A 20,159-nucleotide genomic window follows, 5' to 3' on the forward strand; every position below is an offset into this window, starting at 1 on the left:
GACTAGTCGTCTAAAGGCCTAAGAAGTGGCCCAGATTAGCACCCTCACTAGGCTGATCACCTAGAACACAGGGGTCACACATTTCTAAAAATAGCTATATAAAGTAGCTAAAGACCTCGGCAAAAAGACCAAGGCAGGCATCTGAAGTCTCAATTAGGGGCGTCAAATATAATCGTAGAATCAATCACAAATAAACAGATGACAAAATCTAAAGAGCAATAAAAACATTCAAAAGACGCTATGTCATTCCAAAAATTAGTCATAATTACAAAAATTATGCACATAGTGCCACTAAGCAAGGCGTCACGAAAACAAGCTCAAAATAAATACAAGACGCCTAGAAGCTCTCATTCATCGTCCTCGCTGGGAACAAACTCAGGAGGAGTGCGTCCTTCCTTCTGAGCCTTCTCCACCTCAATCTGATAGGTGAGAAACTTCTCGAACCAGCTGAAGGGACGTTCACTGGAAAATTCGGCATTCCATGCAAGCTCCATGCCCCTTCAGGTTGATTTATCACCCAACATGACCAACTGGTCGAGAACACTCTTTGACGAAGCAACCTCCTTGCGAGCCGCCTCCAGCTGGACCTCCAACTCCTTAAACTGAGTCTCAAGACGAGAAAACTCAGCTTCTTTCTCTTTAATTTTCTCAGAAAGGTCCTCCGTTTGAGAAAAGTTCTGATCAATTTGCAGGAGACGACCCACGTTCTCAGCACGTTGGGAGGCCAAGGAATTGGTCACAACGTCAATCTCCTCCCGCCTGTCAAAACGAAGTTTCTCCAGCTCAGCAAAATGCTGATCGCCACACTGACTGGCCAGAAGACGGTGTCGAGCCTCTTCATGCACCAAAGCAGTGCACCACTTCTTTAGCGAGTCCAGCAGAATGAACATCTGCACAAAAACAGCAAGAGTAAAAAACAAGAGAAACAAGAATATCTAAATAATAAAGGCATAATGAAACTCACATCCAGTGCCAAGGACTGCATAGCGGCAAGCATATTCTCGGCCGCCTCAGGAAGGGTCTCAGCATAATTGGGAGGAATGGCATTGCGCATCAACGTCATTATCCTCCTTCGGTCATGAGAGTTGAACCCGCCTGAAGAAGGGATCTGATCCAATTCAGCATCAATGTCTTTCTGAGGGTCGGGTATTTCTATGGGAAAAACAACGACCTTAGAATCCCTGGGAGAGACTATAGAACTGTTAGACGAGGAACGGTAGGTGGTTACGATGTTGGAGTAAAACTTACCCCCAGAATTCCTAGCTCTTTCTGCCGCCTTCAGAGGAATATTTCGGCGGACGGCTTCAGCAATCCCCGCAAGAGGTTCGACCGTCGCTCCAGCTTTCCGAAAGCTAGGAGAAGCGGATGCAGTCTTAGGGACGGCAAACACCTTGGGAGCCTTCGAAGCCGTTGACTTGAAGACGGGTTTCCCTGTGCCGCCAGCCCTGCGCTTGGAAGAAGGTGCCGCGTCCGTGACCGCCTTCCTCGCACTCTAAAGAAACGAAAACATATAAGTTGCAAACAATAATGGAAATTACATAGGAAGGCTTGAACAATACCTTCTCCTCAGCAGCAGGAGGAGGAGCCATCTGCTCTGGGACGGCTTGCTCGGCCGCCTGCTAACGCTGCCAACCCTTAAAGGTGCTGGCGTCAAGTACCTTTTCCAGTCAGGACGGCATATCCACTTGGCCTTTGGAGGCAGCGTCTAGCTTATCCATGGCCTCGTCTGAAAAAACAAATAAAGACATTAGTAAAGTAGAAGTTTTGATGAAACAGTGAAAGATTTGAGGTATAGATACATTACCTCTCGGCATATACAGACACAAGCCCACAGCCGAGAGGAAAACGGGATCGGCCAGTTGATCCAAATGAGGCAACCACCCCTCGGGTATGTAGGCCGTCTTGTCCTTAACTATGAGCGGCTTGGCCTTGAACAAAGACGAGACCCGTTTCCAGAGAGCGGCGGAGACCGGAGGGAAATAGCTGCCCTTACCAACCAAGTTGGGCTTAACAGTCTAACGTCTCATCCGCTCGCACATTTCCAAATTGGTGGTTTTGATAACCACCCACTTTTTTCTCCAGTGATGCCATTTGGACGCCTTGCCCATCACCGTCCGATAAGCTCCCTTGTACGTAAGAATTAGCCAACCCGCGGCAGCTTTGGAAACTTGGGACATGGAGGCGATCCTCAGGAACGCCGGGAAGGAGGGAGTAATACCTTCGAGCTCACAACGGGCGATATAGCCGAACACACCAGCCCAAGAGTTGGGGGGACATCTGGTTCAGACCAATGTTGAAGCCGTCCAGCAATTCCACCACAAAGAGGTGAGGAGGGAATCTCATGCCAAGTTTCAGAAAGGAGCTGTACACGGCGAATTCCCCTTCCACTAGTCCAAAGCTGGTGCAGTCCATACCAGTCGGCATACGAAACTTATACTCAGAACCTAGATTCAGAGACTTCCCATAATCCCTCCCCTGGATGGTGAGGAAAGTCAGCCACGGCTGAAGTGGGAAGATTGCGCTGGGGTGAAGGTGACCTTCCTCCCCACCTGACGTGCTCGTGGGCGCGACATCGGCGCGCTCGTTTGAGGGGACGTCCTCCTCCATGGGAGAAGAAGATTCCCCTTCGAGTTGCTATTCGTCTTCTATTCGCGCCATGAAACCCTGCACAAGCTGAAGACTTGGCTCAAGACGAGGGGCATTACTTGAAAAGAGAAGGCGTCAAAAGGACAGGTTGACGCCCTCAGTTTGACGAAACCCTTGCATAGTTAAGAAAAGAGAAGTGGGAAGGAACAAAATCAACAAACAAATTTTCCCAAAAGAAAGCATTACCTGATAGATCAAAGAGAATTTTGAAGATTGTGGCGGCGCAACAGTGGATTTCGGTGGATGTTAGACGCCGGAAATCGCCTTCTCTTATAGCTCTCAAATAATCACTAGAAATGAGGGGGAAAGTCACTCAAAATGGCCACTTATTTATAGAGGGGTAAGAAATGATTACCCCTGCCACGCGTCGTCATCCCATTGAACAATCCAAGAGCAGTGAAAACTAACGTCTGTTTTCACTCCTCATGAGGGGAAAATGATGTGGGCTTAATAATTGCCTCCACCACGAGGCCCAAAGAAGTCATAATATCCAATCAAGCCAGCTTAACTGACCCATGGCTCAAGCCCAGGAAGTAGGCTTGGATCTTAGGTGTTCAAACAAACATAAAGGCACGACCCTAAGTGGGAAAGCCCATGATCTCTGGCCCAGTTTATAAAAGGCCCATGATTGACGGCTAAAGGACACGTGTCCCAAATCCCCAGGGGGCACGCATCCCACAGATAGGGTTGAGGGATCACTTCCCGAGAAACCCTAGCCCTATAAAAGGCTCAGATCCCAAGGTAAGGGGCAATCAATTCATTCCCACCAACCTAAAAATATCATTGCTCTGCCTTCTCTCTACAAATTACTTCTCTCTCTAGCTTATACTTACTTAAGCATCGGAGGGAATATTCCTACGGAAATATTCTTGTTTTGCAGGTTGCCAGAAGTTCGTGCCAGGTCATACTTGATACCTCCGAGATGCGTGTGACACGTCATCACCGTAAAAGATCCCACAACACTAGGAAATGAGATTTCTCATGCATTACAATGTCAACCAAACTAGCCCTAATTGTAAAAAGTAAAGGGATAAATTATATAAATTATCGAAATTATATGTTTGTTTTACGTGTTAATCAAAACTAAACATTCTTAATTTGAGGAAATGATTTTGCCAATTCCGCATAAGAGCACGATCTTCCGCTATAAAAGATCGAATTTATGTGCTACATTTAGCATACAGAATGCCAAAATCCTTTATGTTCGAGTTGGTCCTACTAGACACGCAGTTAGGGCATGAGCAATAGAACAAACCTCTTCAAGTTTTGTTCATATGCCACATCATCATCACACAAAACTCTTATCTACAAACCTTTCACCAACAATAGACAAATATTTGTTTAGGGAACCTACCATCAATATACATCATTAAATAACTTTAAAAAAAGATTAAACATTATATTACATGCATCTTATCCACCTTTTTGCAAAGAGTAACAGGTTTTTTTTACAAACCTCACACACAAACCTCCATTACAAACCTCACCAACAATAGCAAGGTTTGTTAACAAACCTCAAAAACATGAAACAAACCTCTCCACAAACCTCTTATTTCTAATGCCCTTAGCTTCAACTTCACAGAGTATGTGTACAGTACGATTGCACGAACTATTGAGAATTGCTGAAACAACATATTCACGTTTACCAGTATGACCAATTGACCATTGAGTTTTTTTTACCAGTAGGCTGAAAAATAGAATAAAGCAAAAGTGAACAGAACTTTCAGAAACACCTCAAAGAAAAAAGTGAATATAATAAAAAGGATCAGATAGAGTATTAGCTATCCTCATACCAAGAAGGAAATAATTTTTATTGTTCATAAAATTTACACAAGCCACATAATGCAAGTGTCAACTTGATATGTTCTTCCTAGCTTTTTTTTTTTAACGCAAACCGACGAAATATATTAATTAATTAGGGTGAAAAACACCGAAACACCAAAACTATCCCACTAATGTAGATTTAGGGTTGGCTTTTGCTTTATCTTCCTAGCTTATTTCATGTTTAATAAGTTCATACTTCGAACAAAATATAAGATAAAACAATGACTAATAATATAAGCTCAAATTTCAGTTAAGATAAAAGTGAAATTGAAATTATAGCGAAGAAAACACCGAGTTATCAAAATCAAAGTCACGCCTCCACCTCCGTCTACTCTAAACTAAACACGCCACCAAGTTATCAAAATCAAATTGGTAAAAACTTGATGAGGCGACAATTTGGTTAAAAAATTGAGCTCCGGCGACATCTAAGACAATTTTTTTTTTCTAGAATTTTCGATTTTCACAACATGTGCACTTTACAAGATTTTATTTTGATTTGGGTAAATAATGTGTAGTGACAAGAGTAGTTGATTACATAAAACACGAAAAATCTATATATAAGACATGTAATTTTTTTATTTTTTTTTGGCGTAGAGGGAGCCACAAAGGACAAGGTAATAAATGATGTAGAAAGGATTCGATCTCAGGTCTTGGGTACCCCCTTAAGACTTTACTAATTAAGTTAGTTGACATCCACATAAAAGAAACGTAAATGCATGTATTGAATGTTGATCAAACTGAAAATTATAGAAATATGGCCCAAATATCGCCAGGAGTCCATTTTATTTTGCAAATTGTCGTCAAAGCTCATTTTATTTACCTATTAGTTCAGAGCCCGTGCAATCACGATTACTACTAAAATAATTTATTATTTCAATAATAACTAAATAAAAGACTTGTGGTATTAGGAAAACGTAAAAATAGAAAGGATATATGAAAAAAAAAAATCAAAATTGTGTAAAGAAATATTCAAATGAACTTAATTTGCATATGGAATATTCTTGCGTGGACTTGGTCCACAATAATATTAGTGTGGACCCAAAATCAATAATTTTTATTAGCACCTTTTTACACTCATAGTGACCTTTATTGTTTATATAGTCACTATAATAAATTAAACACCAACATTTTTAGACATAGTAACCATTTTTTGAAGCATAGTAACCCTATGTTTTTAAAAGCGAATTATGACTTAAAATCACATTATTCAAGCACAACATGTATCAACGACACTAATTAGATATTTTTTTCCCATAATAATCCTAATAAAATGCCAAAATAAATTAGGTACAAGTTGTTAACTTTATTTTAAGACATGGTGCACAATAAATTTAGTGTGGACCAACACTAGTGGAAAAAGGGTCATTTGCATCGCACTTTTAAGCACATTTGCGTCGCACATCGTGCGTGGCAAAAGCTCTCGACGCAAATGACTAAAAGTCATTTGTGTCGCACATTTGTGCGACGCAAATGAACCTTATTTGCGTCGCACATTTAGCTAATGTGCGACGCAAATAACTTTTCAGGCATGGTGCTGAAAGTCATTTGCAACGCACATTAGCTAAATGTGCGACGCAAATAAGGTTCATTTGCAACGCACATTTAGCTAATGTGCGTTGCAAATGACTTTTCAGCACCATGCCTGAAAAGTTATTTGCGTCGCACATTAGCTAAATGTGCGACGCAAATAACTTTTTAGGCATGGTGCTGAAAAGTCATTTGCAACGCACATTAGCTAAATGTGCGTTGCAAATGACAATTTTAGCGCCAAAAAATTAAGTCATTTGCCTCGCACATTGAGCTAACGTGCGTTGCAAATGACTTATTTTTTTAAAAAAAATATTCGTTTTTTAATATTTTAGTTGGAAATTCCGACATGATCGTCTTTGAAATTAGACGCTTCATTCCCAATACCGGGAATACATTTATAATTAATACCTGTCACTAAAGTTTACAACGTAATTAACGTTCCCAATAAAAGGCAATTAAATTCTTCATAGATCGATCAACCAACATGTTACAACAAACATAAAATTATTACAACAAAGGTACGTAGCTAGCTAGAGATCAAGTTCATATTACAAATTAAGCTAAAAATTCGACATTGTTCATGAAGTAATCTGCCCAAAAATCTTTCACCTCATTAATCTCCTCCGGTGAATAGGGCAATGTTCTTGAAAAATCCTAAAAAAGTGTAAATAATTCAATTTATCAACGATTGATCAATATAATAGTTTTGTGTACTTCAATTTATTATATAAAGTACGTAGTTTATGAGAACATACCTTAGTAAGATCTTGACTATTACCATGATTCATTATTATGTCGTACATAAAACGCATGACGTAGTAGCCACAATCTAGTGATCCCGGTTGTTGAGCACACTAAATGCATTAAAATAAATAACACAAGTAAAATTTCTATCACATTGTATGTTATAATTTTGAAAAACTTATTTCTTAGGTAAATAATAAACTAATTATATATATATACCTGTGCTGGAATCCATGTTAATTTAGTTCCCTTAGATTGTCCACCTAGTCTCTTGTAACTCCGAAAAGCACTACACATTCGATAAAATATGCAATTATATATACTTTGTTTACACATGTAAATGCAAAGAATATTTTACATGTAAGTGCAATTATATACTTTATTTACACATGTAAATGCAATTATATACGTAGTAGTAACATTTAAGGCTAATTGGGTCGTTCTAGGTCATTTTTAGGCAAAAATGATGTTTTCGAACCCAACTTTGAACCAAAGAACCTAAGGAATGTTTTCAAACTTATTACACGTCTCATATGCATAGTTATAACTTTCTAAGGCCCTTTACAATCTATTATTTCACATTTAAGGCTATTTGGGTCGTCCTAGGTCATTTTTATGCAAAAATGATGTTTTCGAACCCAACTTTGAACCAAAGAACCTAAGGAATGTTTTCAAACTTATTACACGTCTCATATGCATAGTTATAACTTTCTAAGGCCCTTTACAATCTATTATTTCACATTCAAGGCTATTTGGGTCGTCCTAGGTCATTTTTAGGCAAAAATGATGTTTTCGAACCCAACTTTGAACCAAAGAACCTAAGGAATGTTTTCGAACTTATTACACGTCTCATATGCATAGTTATAACTTTCTAAGGCCCTTTACAATCTATTATTTCACATTTAAGGCTAATTGGGTCGTCCTAGGTCATTTTTAGGCAAAAATGATATTTTCGAACCCAACTTTGAACCAAAGAACCTAAGGAATGTTTTCAAACTTATTACACGTCTCATATGCATAGTTATAACTTTCTAAGGCCTTTTACAATCTATTATTTCACATTTAAGGCTATTTGGGTCGTCCTAGGTCATTTTTAGGCAAAAATGATGTTTTCGAACCCAACTTTGAACCAAAGAACCTAAGGAATGTTTTCAAACTTATTACACGTCTCATATGCATAGTTATAACTTTCTAAGGCCCTTTACAATCTATTATTTCACATTCAAGGCTATTTGGGTCGTCCTAGGTCATTTTTAGGCAAAAATGATGTTTTCGAACCCAACTTTGAACCAAAGAACCTAAGGAATGTTTTCAAACTTATTACACGTCTCATATGCATAGTTATAACTTTCTAAGGCCCTTTACAATCTATTATTTCACATTCAAGGCTATTTGGGTCGTCCTAGGTCATTTTTAGGCAAAAATGATGTTTTCGAACCCAACTTTGAACCAAAGAACCTAAGGAATGTTTTCAAACTTATTACACGTCTCATATGCATAGTTATAACTTTCTAAGGCCCTTTACAATCTATTATTTCACATTTAAGGCTAATTGGGTCGTTCTAGGTCATTTTTAGGCAAAAATGATGTTTTCGAACCCAACTTTGAACCAAAGAACCTAAGGAATGTTTTCAAACTTATTACACGTCTCATATGCATAGTTATAACTTTCTAAGGCCCTTTACAATCTATTATTTCACATTTAAGGCTATTTGGGTCGTCCTAGGTCATTTTTAGGCAAAAATGATGTTTTCGAACCCAACTTTGAACCAAAGAACCTAAGGAATGTTTTCAAACTTATTACACGTCTCATATGCATAGTTATAACTTTCTAAGGCCCTTTACAATCTATTATTTCACATTCAAGGCTATTTGGGTCGTCCTAGGTCATTTTTAGGCAAAAATGATGTTTTCGAACCCAACTTTGAACTAAAGAACCTTAGGCAAAAATTTAGGCAAAAATGGCATTTTCATATGCATACTTTACTTACTTGTTTAGTGGCTCCTTAATCATCAAATTTCTCTTCTTCTGTTGAGAATCAAATATGTAGACCTCACGTTTAGACAAGCAAAGAACTAAAAGCATCCAGTGACTCCTACATACAAACAATAAACGTATGTAGTTAGAAAAAAAAAAGTTAAATTTATAACAATCAATTAAAAACGAAGTTCAAAGTAATTTTCATACTTTTCGTAGTATGGACATAAGATGAATGTCTTAGAACTAAGTGCACTCATGGACCTCGTCATGTACAATAGAATTCGATCTGCATCGGACTTTAACATGGTGGCCGAGATCATCTCCGGGCACATGAATCCAATACTATTGGGGTGACAATCATCGTGAAAACACAACTCACTCAAAGCCCTATAATATAGAGTGTAAGAACGTTAAGACAATCATAAAAATCAAATTTAGGGGCAAAATATGAATTTAGGTAACTCACGTAACAAAAACTTGTATTATTGATATATTGAGCCATGCTCCCGAGAGAAGTTGATCGGTGTCTTCAACGGTGACACTAATTTCAAAGTCCTTTTCCATATTGAATGTCCTTTTAGTGCAATGTACCTTAACGTGCTCCCCTTCTTTTAATCCCAACATCATAGTTTTCATCACATTGCACTTACCACTCAAATTTTGCACTTTATAATTTTCAAGGAAATAGGTTTTTGATTTAGTGTTGGACGCTTTTGTTCCACTTCCCCCAACCACTATCTCTTTCCCTTTGTTCCCTTTCCCTTTAGGCTCTTTACTTGTAGGCTTGTTTACCTGAGGTATGATTTTCAAATAACGATATACATATTAGTGAGCATACATGGTATAATAGTTCTACTTCAAATTATCATGCATATGTTAGTTACCTCCTCATTCATAAGCGACACCAAATGCTTTGGCCACTGAGTGAAGGTACCATGAGCTTGAGCAAGTTTCTTAATATATTGAGAAGGCACGGGGACGGGAGCTTCTTTGTACGCGGGCTCAAAATCATCAACGCTCACTTTCACGTTATCGGACGTGACGTCGTTGTGGTGATCAAGGAGCAACTCTGGACATATGGTACCATAGGCAACAAAGACTTTCTCCGAGCCTATGTTCAGGTATAGATGGCACGGGACAGGTTCCTTATTATTTATTTTGAACAATAACGCAAATACAATGTAACATGTTAGAAAAGTTCAATAGAATTAACTAGAAACAAATTACTTGAAAAACACAAATTATCATACCGTAATGTCGGCAAATGGATCTAAACCCCCGGAACGACAACTACTATGAACATTTGCGTCTATCCTCATATGGCTTGGTATTTGGACACCAAGTTCTTTAGCAAATGTGATAAATTTCTCCATGACCATGGCATCCATCTTGGAGTTCATCTCTTGTATTGTCTCATCTTTGACCCTTTTGGTCACTCTTGCTTCCATTTCCTCCATCTCCGCATCTCCATACCGTCGAAAGCTACGCCGCTCTCCGGTCCCCCACACAGCTTTGATGCCTACTCCACCACCAAATGTTAGTGGTCTCCCTTCTTTAGTCTTACCAAGTGCACGAGATAAGACATCATCTCGTGCACTTTTGGGAACAAATTCCCCTTCATCTTGTTTCCTTTTCCATTCATCCTACATGAAATCAAATGGTTTTGAGAAAAGTTCAACACTTGGTTTCATAGTTAAGAACATATATGAAATTAGAGGAATCACAACATTACGCAAAATTGTTAAATGAACTTACAATATTTTCTTTGACCTTTTGTGTGCCCTGATCCGGCAAGTAAGGATTTCCTTTCTCATCTGGTACCGATCTTGCAAGAAGCCATAAACATGTCCTACTCGGCAAACTTGAAGAAATTGTAGACGCAGAGGAACCTTCAGATGACGAAGAAACTGAGGGAATGTACCCTTTTCTCTGCCATTCACTTGTCATTTCAGCATATGATTTCTGTCCCATATGATGAGGATATATGTTGAAAGATTGACTTTGTCTTGCTTTCTCACTTATTTCCTAATTTTAGGGGGGTAAAAGAAATTATTACAACAAAATAAAACTTAGATTATAACAAGACTTTAAATAAGAATAATTTTTATACCTCAGCTTCTTCGGAGGTACGTATCTTCACAAATTCCTTCCATATATCCTTAGTTATATAACTATACAAATCATATGGCATCTTTTCATCTTTTGGCCTTTTTCTTGTACCCCGGATCCAACCAGTCGTCAATCTTGATTTGAATTCCCTCCAACGCTTATCACAACTCTTTAAGACAACTTCTTTCTTAGTTTCATCTGTGATATGAAATTCTCTCTAAATGAAAGAAAAAGAAAAGGAACAAGAAAGTCTTTTAGCACATGAAAAAGACACGTAGATATGTACAACTGAATTTCCAAAATAAAACCGGTTACCTTGACGTCTTCCCACAAAGTGTCTTTTATTCCTTGTGAAACATCTTCCCAGGTTCTGATCAATATTGAAACCTTTGCGCGACTTATCTCGCCAATGTGATTCTTGTAATCCGTTGCCCATTTCCCTGTGGGTCGGTCCAAGTGATCCCATTCAATTATTCTTGGAACCCCGGGCATGGATTTTATTCCTTTTGTAGGGCCTCTTGGCTTTTTTTTTTGCTTTTGGGGCACTTGATTTGGTGATTTGTTAGAAGGACCTGAATTTGCGTGTTGATCTTCATCCATGCCTGACGCTACTGCATTGGAAAATCATCAAAATTACATACCTTCAAAAGCAGGATTTTAAAATAAAAATAAAGAACTGACCAGTTCTGTGCACTGATCTGCACAGCTCAGATCAGAACTGTGCAGATCAGTGCACAGAACTGGTCAGTTCTGATCAGTTCTGTGCACTGATCTGCACAGCTCAGATCAGAACTGTGCAGATCAGTGCACAGAACTGATCAGAACTGACCAGTTCTGTGCACTGATCTGCACAGTTCTGATCTGAGCTGTGCAGATCAGTGCACAGAACTAGTCAGTTCTGATCAGTTCTGTGCACTGATCTGCACAGTTCTGATCTGAGCTGTGCAGATCAGTGCACAGAACTGGTCAGTTCTGATCAGTTCTGTGCACTGATCTGCACAGCTCAGATCAGAACTGTGCAGATCAGTGCACAGAACTGATCAGAGCTTTGCAACATTTTGGAACAGATCGAAACCCATGAAAGACACCATCAATCATGCATGCTGTCATTATTTCGATTCTAACCCATAAAATGACGTTTTCCTAGGTCATTTTTAGGCAAAAATGACATTTTCGAACCCAACTTTGAACCAAACAACCTAAGGAATGTTTTCAAACTTATTACATGTCTCATATGCATAGTTATAACTTTGTAAGCCTCGTACTAATCTATTATTCCACATTTAAGGGTAATTGGGTCGTTATAGTACATATTTAGGCAAAAATGACATTTTCGAACCCAACTTTGAACCAAACAACCTAAGGAATGTTTTCAAACTTATTACATGTCTCATATGCATAGTTATAAGTTTCTAAGCCTCGTACTAATCTATTATTCCACATTTAAGGGTAATTGGGTCGTTATAGTACATATTTAGGCAAAAATGACATTTTCGAACCCAACTTTGAACCAAACAACCTAAGGAATGTTTTCAAACTTATTACATGTCTCATATGCATAGTTATAACTTTCTAAGCCTCGTACTAATATATTATTCCACATTTAAGGGTAATTGGGTCGTTATAGTACATATTTAGGCAAAAATGACATTTTCGAACCCAACTTTGAACCAAACAACCTAAGGAATGTTTTCAAACTTATTACATGTCTCATATGCATAGTTATAACTTTCTAAGCCTCGTACTAATCTATTATTCCACATTTAAGGGTAATTGGGTCGTTATAGTACATATTTAGGCAAAAATGACATTTTCGAACCCAACTTTGAACCAAACAACCTAAGGAATGTTTTCAAACTTATTACATGTCTCATATGCATAGTTATAACTTTCTAAGCCTCGTACTAATCTATTATTCCACATTTAAGGGTAATTGGGTTCGTTATAGTACATATTTAGGCAAAAATGACATTTTCGAACCCAACTTTGAACCAAACAACCTAAGGAATGTTTTCAAACTTATTACATGTCTCATATGCATAGTTATAACTTTCTAAGCCTCGTACTAATCTATTATTCCACATTTAAGGGTAATTGGGTCGTTATAGTACATATTTAGGCAAAAATGACATTTTCGAACCCAACTTTGAACCAAACAACCTAAGGAATGTTTTCAAACTTATTACATGTCTCATATGCATAGTTATAACTTTCTAAGCCTCGTACTAATCTATTATTCCACATTTAAGGGTAATTGGGTCGTTATAGTACATATTTAGGCAAAAATGACATTTTCGAACCCAACTTTGAACCAAACAACCTAAGGAATGTTTTCAAACTTATTACATGTCTCATATGCATAGTTATAACTTTCTAAGCCTCGTACTAATCTATTATTCCACATTTAAGGGTAATTGGGTCGTTATAGTACATATTTAGGCAAAAATGACATTTTCGAACCCAACTTTTAACCAAACAACCTAAGGAATGTTTTCAAACTTATTACATATCTCATATGCATAGTTATAACTTTCTAAGCCTCGTACTAATCTATTATTCCACATTTAAGGGTAATTGGGTCGTTATAGTACATATTTAAGCAAAAATGACATTTTCGAACCCAACTTTTAACTAATCTACAAATTAACTTGGTGAAAAAATAGTTGCCAAAATAGTACCTATCTCACTATTTCTCTTTTTCAACATAAAATCCTTCATCATGATCTCGGCGTGTATAACTCATGTCAACATCGTTAATCATTTGAGGGATATGCCAGGAGGAAGGTGGAATCTCATTAAACTGCTCATCATACTCTTCTTCATCATCTACATCCTCAACGCCAAGTATTCTTCTTTTGCCTTCCAGAACAACTGACCAACTACGATCGGCAGGGTCAACCATGTAAAAGATTTGTTTTGCCTGTGATGCTAATATGAAAGTATCTGCAAGATGCCCAACTCGACTAAAGTTTACAAGTGTCAGGTACCCATGTTCATCCTTTTTGACACCGCGACTAATATCAACCCACTTGCACCGGAATAGAGGAATCTTAAAATACTTATATTCCAACTCTAATATTTCTTCAATGACTCCATAGTAAGAGTTCGTCTTATCTACAAGTGTTCTATCTTTTACACTAGCATACTCTGAAGACAAACATATTGCCGTAACACCACTATTTTGCATCGTCGTTTTGTCATCTTGTCGCTTCGTGTAAAAAGAATAGCCATTGATGTCGTACCCCTCATAAGATATGACTTGACATTTAGGACCATATGCCAACCATCTCACCATGTCAGATACCTCATTAGGCGTGTCGGAAAATTGATCCATCACTCGACGCTTGAACCATGTGAGGAATGAACGATTATGCTCTTTTATCAGTTGAGGACCATTTTTTGAAGGATATTGCTCTCTAAGAAAGTTCATGTGCTCAGCCACGTATGGATGGACTTCACTAAGACTTTGCACCACAAACAGCTCAACCTTACACATCATTTCAGAACTGATTGATATCCTTTTCTTGCCAATTGTACCTTGACCCCCAAGTCTCCCATCATGTCTAGACTTTGGTACTCCGACTTCTTTCAAACGTGCCATATATTGAGAAACCCATGCAGCAACTTCCTCCGCGACGGTTCGTTGGACAATACTAGCTTCAGGTTTGGCCGGATTCATCACTCTATCTTTCAAGGTACCCATTTCCCGTTCAAAGGGATACATGTACCTCATACAAACTGGCCCACAAAGCTTAATTTCACGAACAAGATGAATAATCAAATGAGGCATCATGTCAAAGAATGATGGCGGAAAATACTTTTCAAACCGACACATGGTCTCAAGTACATCAGCCTGCAAATCATCCAGTATTGTTGGATTGATCACCTTGCTACAAATTGTGTTGAAAAAGAAACACAATCTTGTAATGGTATACCTCACTTATGGCGGCAATATCCCTCGAATTGCAACCGGCAGCAATTGTTGCATCAACACGTGACAATCATGAGATTTCATTCCAACTAATTTCAAGTCAGACATGGACACAAGTCTACGAAAATTTGAAGAGTAACCGGCAGGGACCTTTAAGCCATGCAAAGACTCACAAAAGCTAACTTTCTCCTTTTTAGACAAGGTGAAACAAGCTGGGGGAAGGTACCAGCGTTTTCCCCTTTCTTGAGGTGCCAACTCGGAGCGACCCATAGCAGCCATATCTTGTCTAACTTTAGGCCCATCCTTCGTTTTCCCTTGCATATTCAACAATGTCCCAACAATGGCATCACAAACATTTTTCTCAATATGCATTACATCCAAACAATGCCTAACTTCCAAATCTCTCCAATATGGGAGATCCCAAAAGATAGACCTCTTCTTGTAACCACCACTTGGCTGACTTTATAAGGCTTACCAAACTCTGTCTCAATGTCTTTAACCCGTTCATAAACCTCACACGCACATAAGGGGGCAGGAGCTTCTCTCATCTCCAATTCTCCATTAAAAGCTTCCTTCTCTTTTCGAAATGGGTGATCTTCAGGAAGATACATCCGGTAATCCATGTACACATCTTTCCCACAAAATTTTAGGCGCCTCGAGACCAAATCATCATGACAAACTGGACATGCCTTCTTTCCCTTTACAAAATACCCTGACAAATTTCCATAAGCCGGGAAATCATTTATCGTACAAAAAATCATGGCACGTAAAGTGAAATTGGTTTTGGTGTATGCATCAAACATCAACACCCCTTCATCCCACAACAATTTCAAATCTTCAATGAGTGGCTCTAGATACACATCTATGTCATTTCCGGGTTGTTTAGGCCCAGAGATTAAGAGCGACAACATGATGTATCTACGCTTCATGCATAACCAAGGAGGCAAATTGTATATGGTGAGAAGAACCAGCCAAGTGCTATATTGGGTACTAAGTGTCCCAAATGGGTTCATTCCATCCGTGCAAAGACCAAGCCTGAGATTCCGAACTTCTTCCCTAAAGACCTTGTACTTTCGATCAATGTTCCTCCATTGTGGAGAATCAGCAGGATGCCTCATTAACCCATCTTTCTTCCTCCCTTCGGCATGCCACCTCAAGAGTTTTGCAGTTTTCTCTTCTGAGAAAAGGCGCTTAAATCTTGGTATAATTGGAAGATACCAAAGCACCTTAGCCGGAGAAGGTTTCTTCTTAGTTGATGTTGCATCATTCTCCACGATCTTGTAACGGGACAATCCGCATCTTGGACACTCATGCAGATTTGCATACTGCTTTCGATACAACACGCAATCATTTGGACACGCGTGTATCTTCTCATAATCCATACCCAAAGGACACATAAGCTTCTGGGCCTCATAGTTAGACCTTGGAAGTTTGTTTCCTTCAGGAAGATTACCAGACGTGGCCTCCAAAAACTGTGAAAAACTCTTGTTGGTCCAACCGTTTTCCACCTTTAAGTTGAAATATTCGATGACGGCACCAAGTACAGTTTGTGTAGAACCAGGATATAATGGTGTTGCGGAAGCTTTGATTATACTATCATACATATGGGGACGCTCAACGAAATGATGGTCTTCCACATCATGCATCATATCATCTATCCTATCTTTCTCCTCTTCTTCCTCACTTTCAACACCAATATCATCCTCAATTTCATTATCATCACCATTATCACAATGATTATGCTGACTCGAGCTCGGCATACTAGAACTTGCCCCATGATCTATGCTCTCACCATGCCATGTCCACGTCGTGTAGTTACCCTTAAAACCACGACGAACTATGTGATCAACAATATCATCAATATCCCGATACCCCCTTGAATTATTGCAATCACAACAAGGACACAGAATTAAACTTGATTCATGTTCTGATTGATGTTTCAAGGCAACCTTAATGAACTCTTGAATCCCTTGTAAGAACCTTGTAGAAAATCGTTTACTACCATACATCCAACTCCGATCCATTTTCAACCACTAAAGATAAAACAATATGACCAAATTTTGTCAAAGGTTAGAATATAAACTAGGCTATTCATATCATTATAAATCCATGGCTTCCAACAAAACCTACCATAACTAATAACAAGTTCCCATAGTACAATTCATTTCACATCACAAATTCACAAACCCGAATTTCATTTCATAACCTTAATTCAATAAAACCTAAATGTAATAAACAAATAAATTCAACAAAACCAACTATTATAATAACCTATTACAATTCATCAAAAACTACAATTAAAATTCAACAAAACCTAAATCTTAAATGTGCACAATTAAAATTCAATTAAATAATATCCACAATCATAATATATTCAATCTTAAAATTCAACTAAAATGTACAATTAAAATTCCAATCAAAATATCCAGAATTATAATTAAAATGCACAATTAAAATTCAATTAAAATTCAATTAAAATTCAATCTTAAATGTAAATAATACCTAATTAATTATTGAAGAGAGGAGAGATGTGAGAGCAACGGGACGTGCAGGGGGCGGTGGTGCAGGGGGCGGTGGTAGTATGGGAAGTGTGCAGGGGCGGCTGTGCCGCGGCAACACTGTGCAACACCGCGGCGGCAGTTTGTGACAGCGACAGAGAAGAGGGAGCAGGAGGACTTCCTTGGCCGTGAGCGGCAGTGAAGCAACGACGACGGCAGTGAAGCACCGACGACGGCAGTGAACAGGGTGAAGCCGCCGGTGAAGCCGCCGGTGAGAACAACGCAGCTAGTGTTGGTGTTGGTTTGGTTTGGGAGGGAAGCAGTGTCGAGCAATATTAACCTAAGTCAGAATGTTCCTAAGCAATTAAGCTGAGCGCGAATTCGAAAAAAAAAAAATCAAAACACATTTGCGTCGCAGCTTTGTTAAACTGCGACGCAAATGACTCTAGGATGCCCCCCAGAGTCATTTGCGTCGCAGTTTAACAAAGCTGCGACGCACTTGATTGAGTTAATTGCGTCGCAGCTTTGTTAATCTGCGACGCAAATGACTCTGGGGGGCATCCTAGAGTCATTTGCGTCGCAGTTTAACAAAGCTGCGACGCAAATGACTAAATTTTATGCTAAAATTTGTCATTTGCGTCACATGTTCAGAATGGCGTGGCAAATGCGGGGATGCAAATAAGCCTTTTTCCACTAGTGCAAGTCTAGGATAAAATTGTTTTTTACCAAATAAAAAAATCGAAAAATTGTTTTTTACCACCTAAAAAACTAAAACTTGTATTTTACCACCTAAAAAAATTTAAAAATTGTTTTACCACCTGAAAAATGGAAAAATAGATGAAAATGTTATGTAGGGGGTCACAATAACGGTAATACTTCTAATATGTTCTATTCTTCCACGATTTCATGTATTTAACTCTATTTTCTTCCCCCGCTTCCTTATTTTCTATTAATTTACATAATCTTTCACCACCATTAATTTACAAAATTGACAAAATTCAATGGAAGTAAAGAGCGAAGGGAGAAAGAGTTAAAGAAAATCACACAAGGAATGTATAAAATTGGAGGAAAATTGAATTAGGTAGTCGTACATAAAGGTTTCATCTATTTTTTCATTTTTTAGGTGGTAAAAACCAAGTTTAAATATTTTTTAGGTGGTAAAATACAAGTTTTAATTTTTTAGATGGTAAAAAATAATTTTTCGATTTTTGTAGGTGGTAAAAAATAATTTGTCCCCAAGTCTATTTAAGAATTATACTTTGCGTATTACTATACAAAGTTAATGATTATAGTTGTGTACGTCTGTCTATCTAACAAAATTAACCCGAAAGATTGATCCAAGACTAATTTTCGAAAAAAACCCAAGCGTAACTGAGTTAGTCAAATATAACATACTTGAAATTGAATATAACTTTGATAAATGGACTTCTAATGTTAGTTATCATATATTATTATTTTAATTAACATTCATACTTACCATGTATTATTATTAACATAGACTAACATTAGAAGTCCATTTATTAATATTATTTATTATTTGTTATCAGATAAAAAAGTTATTATAGTACAAAAATAAAATCGTATCATAAAGGAAAAAATATATTAATTCAATGTTCCTCCAATAATATATTTTGTAGTAACTGATGTGGCCTAAGAGAATGCCACCTGACTGTACTATCAAAGCCCAGAAAAAAGGCCCAAAAGCTTGCCTGCGGGCCTTTCTCAACTTCACAGGGCCAAGGCCCAAACGATTAAGAGGCCCACTTGGTCCAAACCAAGCCTCCAAAACCTTAGCAGGACACGTGTCCCGATCTTGCATAAACACCCAATCATGCAGGACCAGTTCCCAAGAAACCCTAGCACTATAAATAGTGCAGATCCCTAGGTAAAAGAGATTCAATTCATTACCACCAACCTAAGAACTATCTTTGCTCTGCCTTCTCTCTACAATTACTTATCTCTCTAACTTATACTTACTTAAGCATCGGAGGAAATATTCCTACGGGAATATTCTTGTTTTGCAGATTGCCAGAAGTTCGTGCTAGGTCATACTTGATACCTCCGAGGAACGCGTGCCACGTCAGCACCGTAAAAGATCCCACAACATTTGGCGCCGTCTGTGGGGAGGTACAGTGTCATGGCCGAACTACACTCTGACAGAGAGTACGCTGGTGGAGAAGAAGAGAGACAGCACATTGAAGAAGCCAATCGAATCGCAAATGCAGGGAACACACCGCGACGGATGCAGGCTGAGGTGGTTGTAGAAGAAGAACCAATAACCGAGGCGTCTCCGCCAGGCGGCCATCTAAGCCCCAGCGTCCGAGACGCCGTGTTAGACGAGAATCTAGATTTGCCAGTCTCGGTGGGCTTCCTACGCGAGATCTTAACAGGATTCCAACAGCAAATGAATCAGACCTTTCGACAACAGATGAGCACTACACTGCAAGATGAAATTTGGAAAAATATGCTAATCTACTGCGCTGAGAGGACGGCTCCGCAGAGGCCCCTCAGTCTAGGCGTCAATCGGATAAGCAGAATGCCGCTCAGATCCAACGTTTGGAGAGCTGGAGAAGGTTCTCGTCCACAAGCAAGCAGGGGAGTCAGCCCTGTGCCTGAGCACTCGGGAAATGGCCGTGACCCCCCCACCTTCTTACCTCGAAGGGACCCGCTCATACGACCATCGTCTAGGGGAAGCCCAACAGCCGTCTTACGGCCAGCCTCAAGGCGTCAAGAACATTATGAGGCTGAATCTGAACTATCAGACACCGGGTCCACTCCTGTGATGGAAGATCCGCCATTTTATCCCACTACACGTGGACCGACCCAGATGACGCCCCATAGGGTAAGCATGCGCCCCCGCCTGCTATCCAACCGCCGTGAACCAACCTATCATATT

At 38.9% G+C, this 20,159-nt stretch overlaps 1 protein-coding gene and 1 long non-coding RNA gene across 2 annotated transcripts; both read right to left on the reverse strand.

Annotated features, from left to right (window-relative positions):
- Positions 1-6,353: 6,353 nt before the first annotated feature.
- Positions 6,354-6,856, reverse strand: LOC130467011 (uncharacterized). The gene is made up of 2 exons (XR_008927169.1): positions 6,756-6,856; positions 6,354-6,654 (listed from the first exon to the last, which is right to left on the reverse strand). It is a non-coding gene; the product is annotated as an uncharacterized lncRNA (long non-coding RNA).
- Positions 6,857-6,963: 107 nt separating this feature from the next.
- Positions 6,964-11,527, reverse strand: LOC130467012 (uncharacterized). The gene is made up of 8 exons (XM_056835522.1): positions 11,150-11,527; positions 10,836-11,051; positions 10,481-10,750; positions 9,610-10,368; positions 9,192-9,517; positions 8,933-9,112; positions 8,736-8,840; positions 6,964-7,033 (listed from the first exon to the last, which is right to left on the reverse strand). Exons 1-4 carry the CDS (start codon positions 11,432-11,434, stop codon positions 9,970-9,972), a joined length of 1,170 nt encoding a protein of 389 aa, XP_056691500.1. The 5' UTR covers positions 11,435-11,527; the 3' UTR covers positions 6,964-7,033; positions 8,736-8,840; positions 8,933-9,112; positions 9,192-9,517; positions 9,610-9,969.
- Between the last annotated feature and the right edge of the window lie 8,632 nt (positions 11,528-20,159).

Source organism: Spinacia oleracea, chromosome 2, assembly GCF_020520425.1.
Source record: "Spinacia oleracea cultivar Varoflay chromosome 2, BTI_SOV_V1, whole genome shotgun sequence".
Classification (NCBI taxonomy): Eukaryota; Viridiplantae; Streptophyta; class Magnoliopsida; order Caryophyllales; family Amaranthaceae; genus Spinacia; species Spinacia oleracea.

Excerpts from the sequence above, each read along its gene's own strand:
- LOC130467012 (XM_056835522.1), bottom strand. The coding sequence starts at position 11,434 with ATGGATGAAGATCAACACGCAAATTCAGGTCCTTCTAACAAATCACCA. Across the intron at positions 11,052-11,149 it reads CTTTGTGGGAAGACGTCAAG|AGAGAATTTCATATCACAGA; the intron begins GTAACCGGTTTT and ends TCTTTCATTTAG. Across the intron at positions 10,369-10,480 it reads AAAAGGTCAAAGAAAATATT|GATGAATGGAAAAGGAAACA; the intron begins GTAAGTTCATTT and ends GATTTCATGTAG.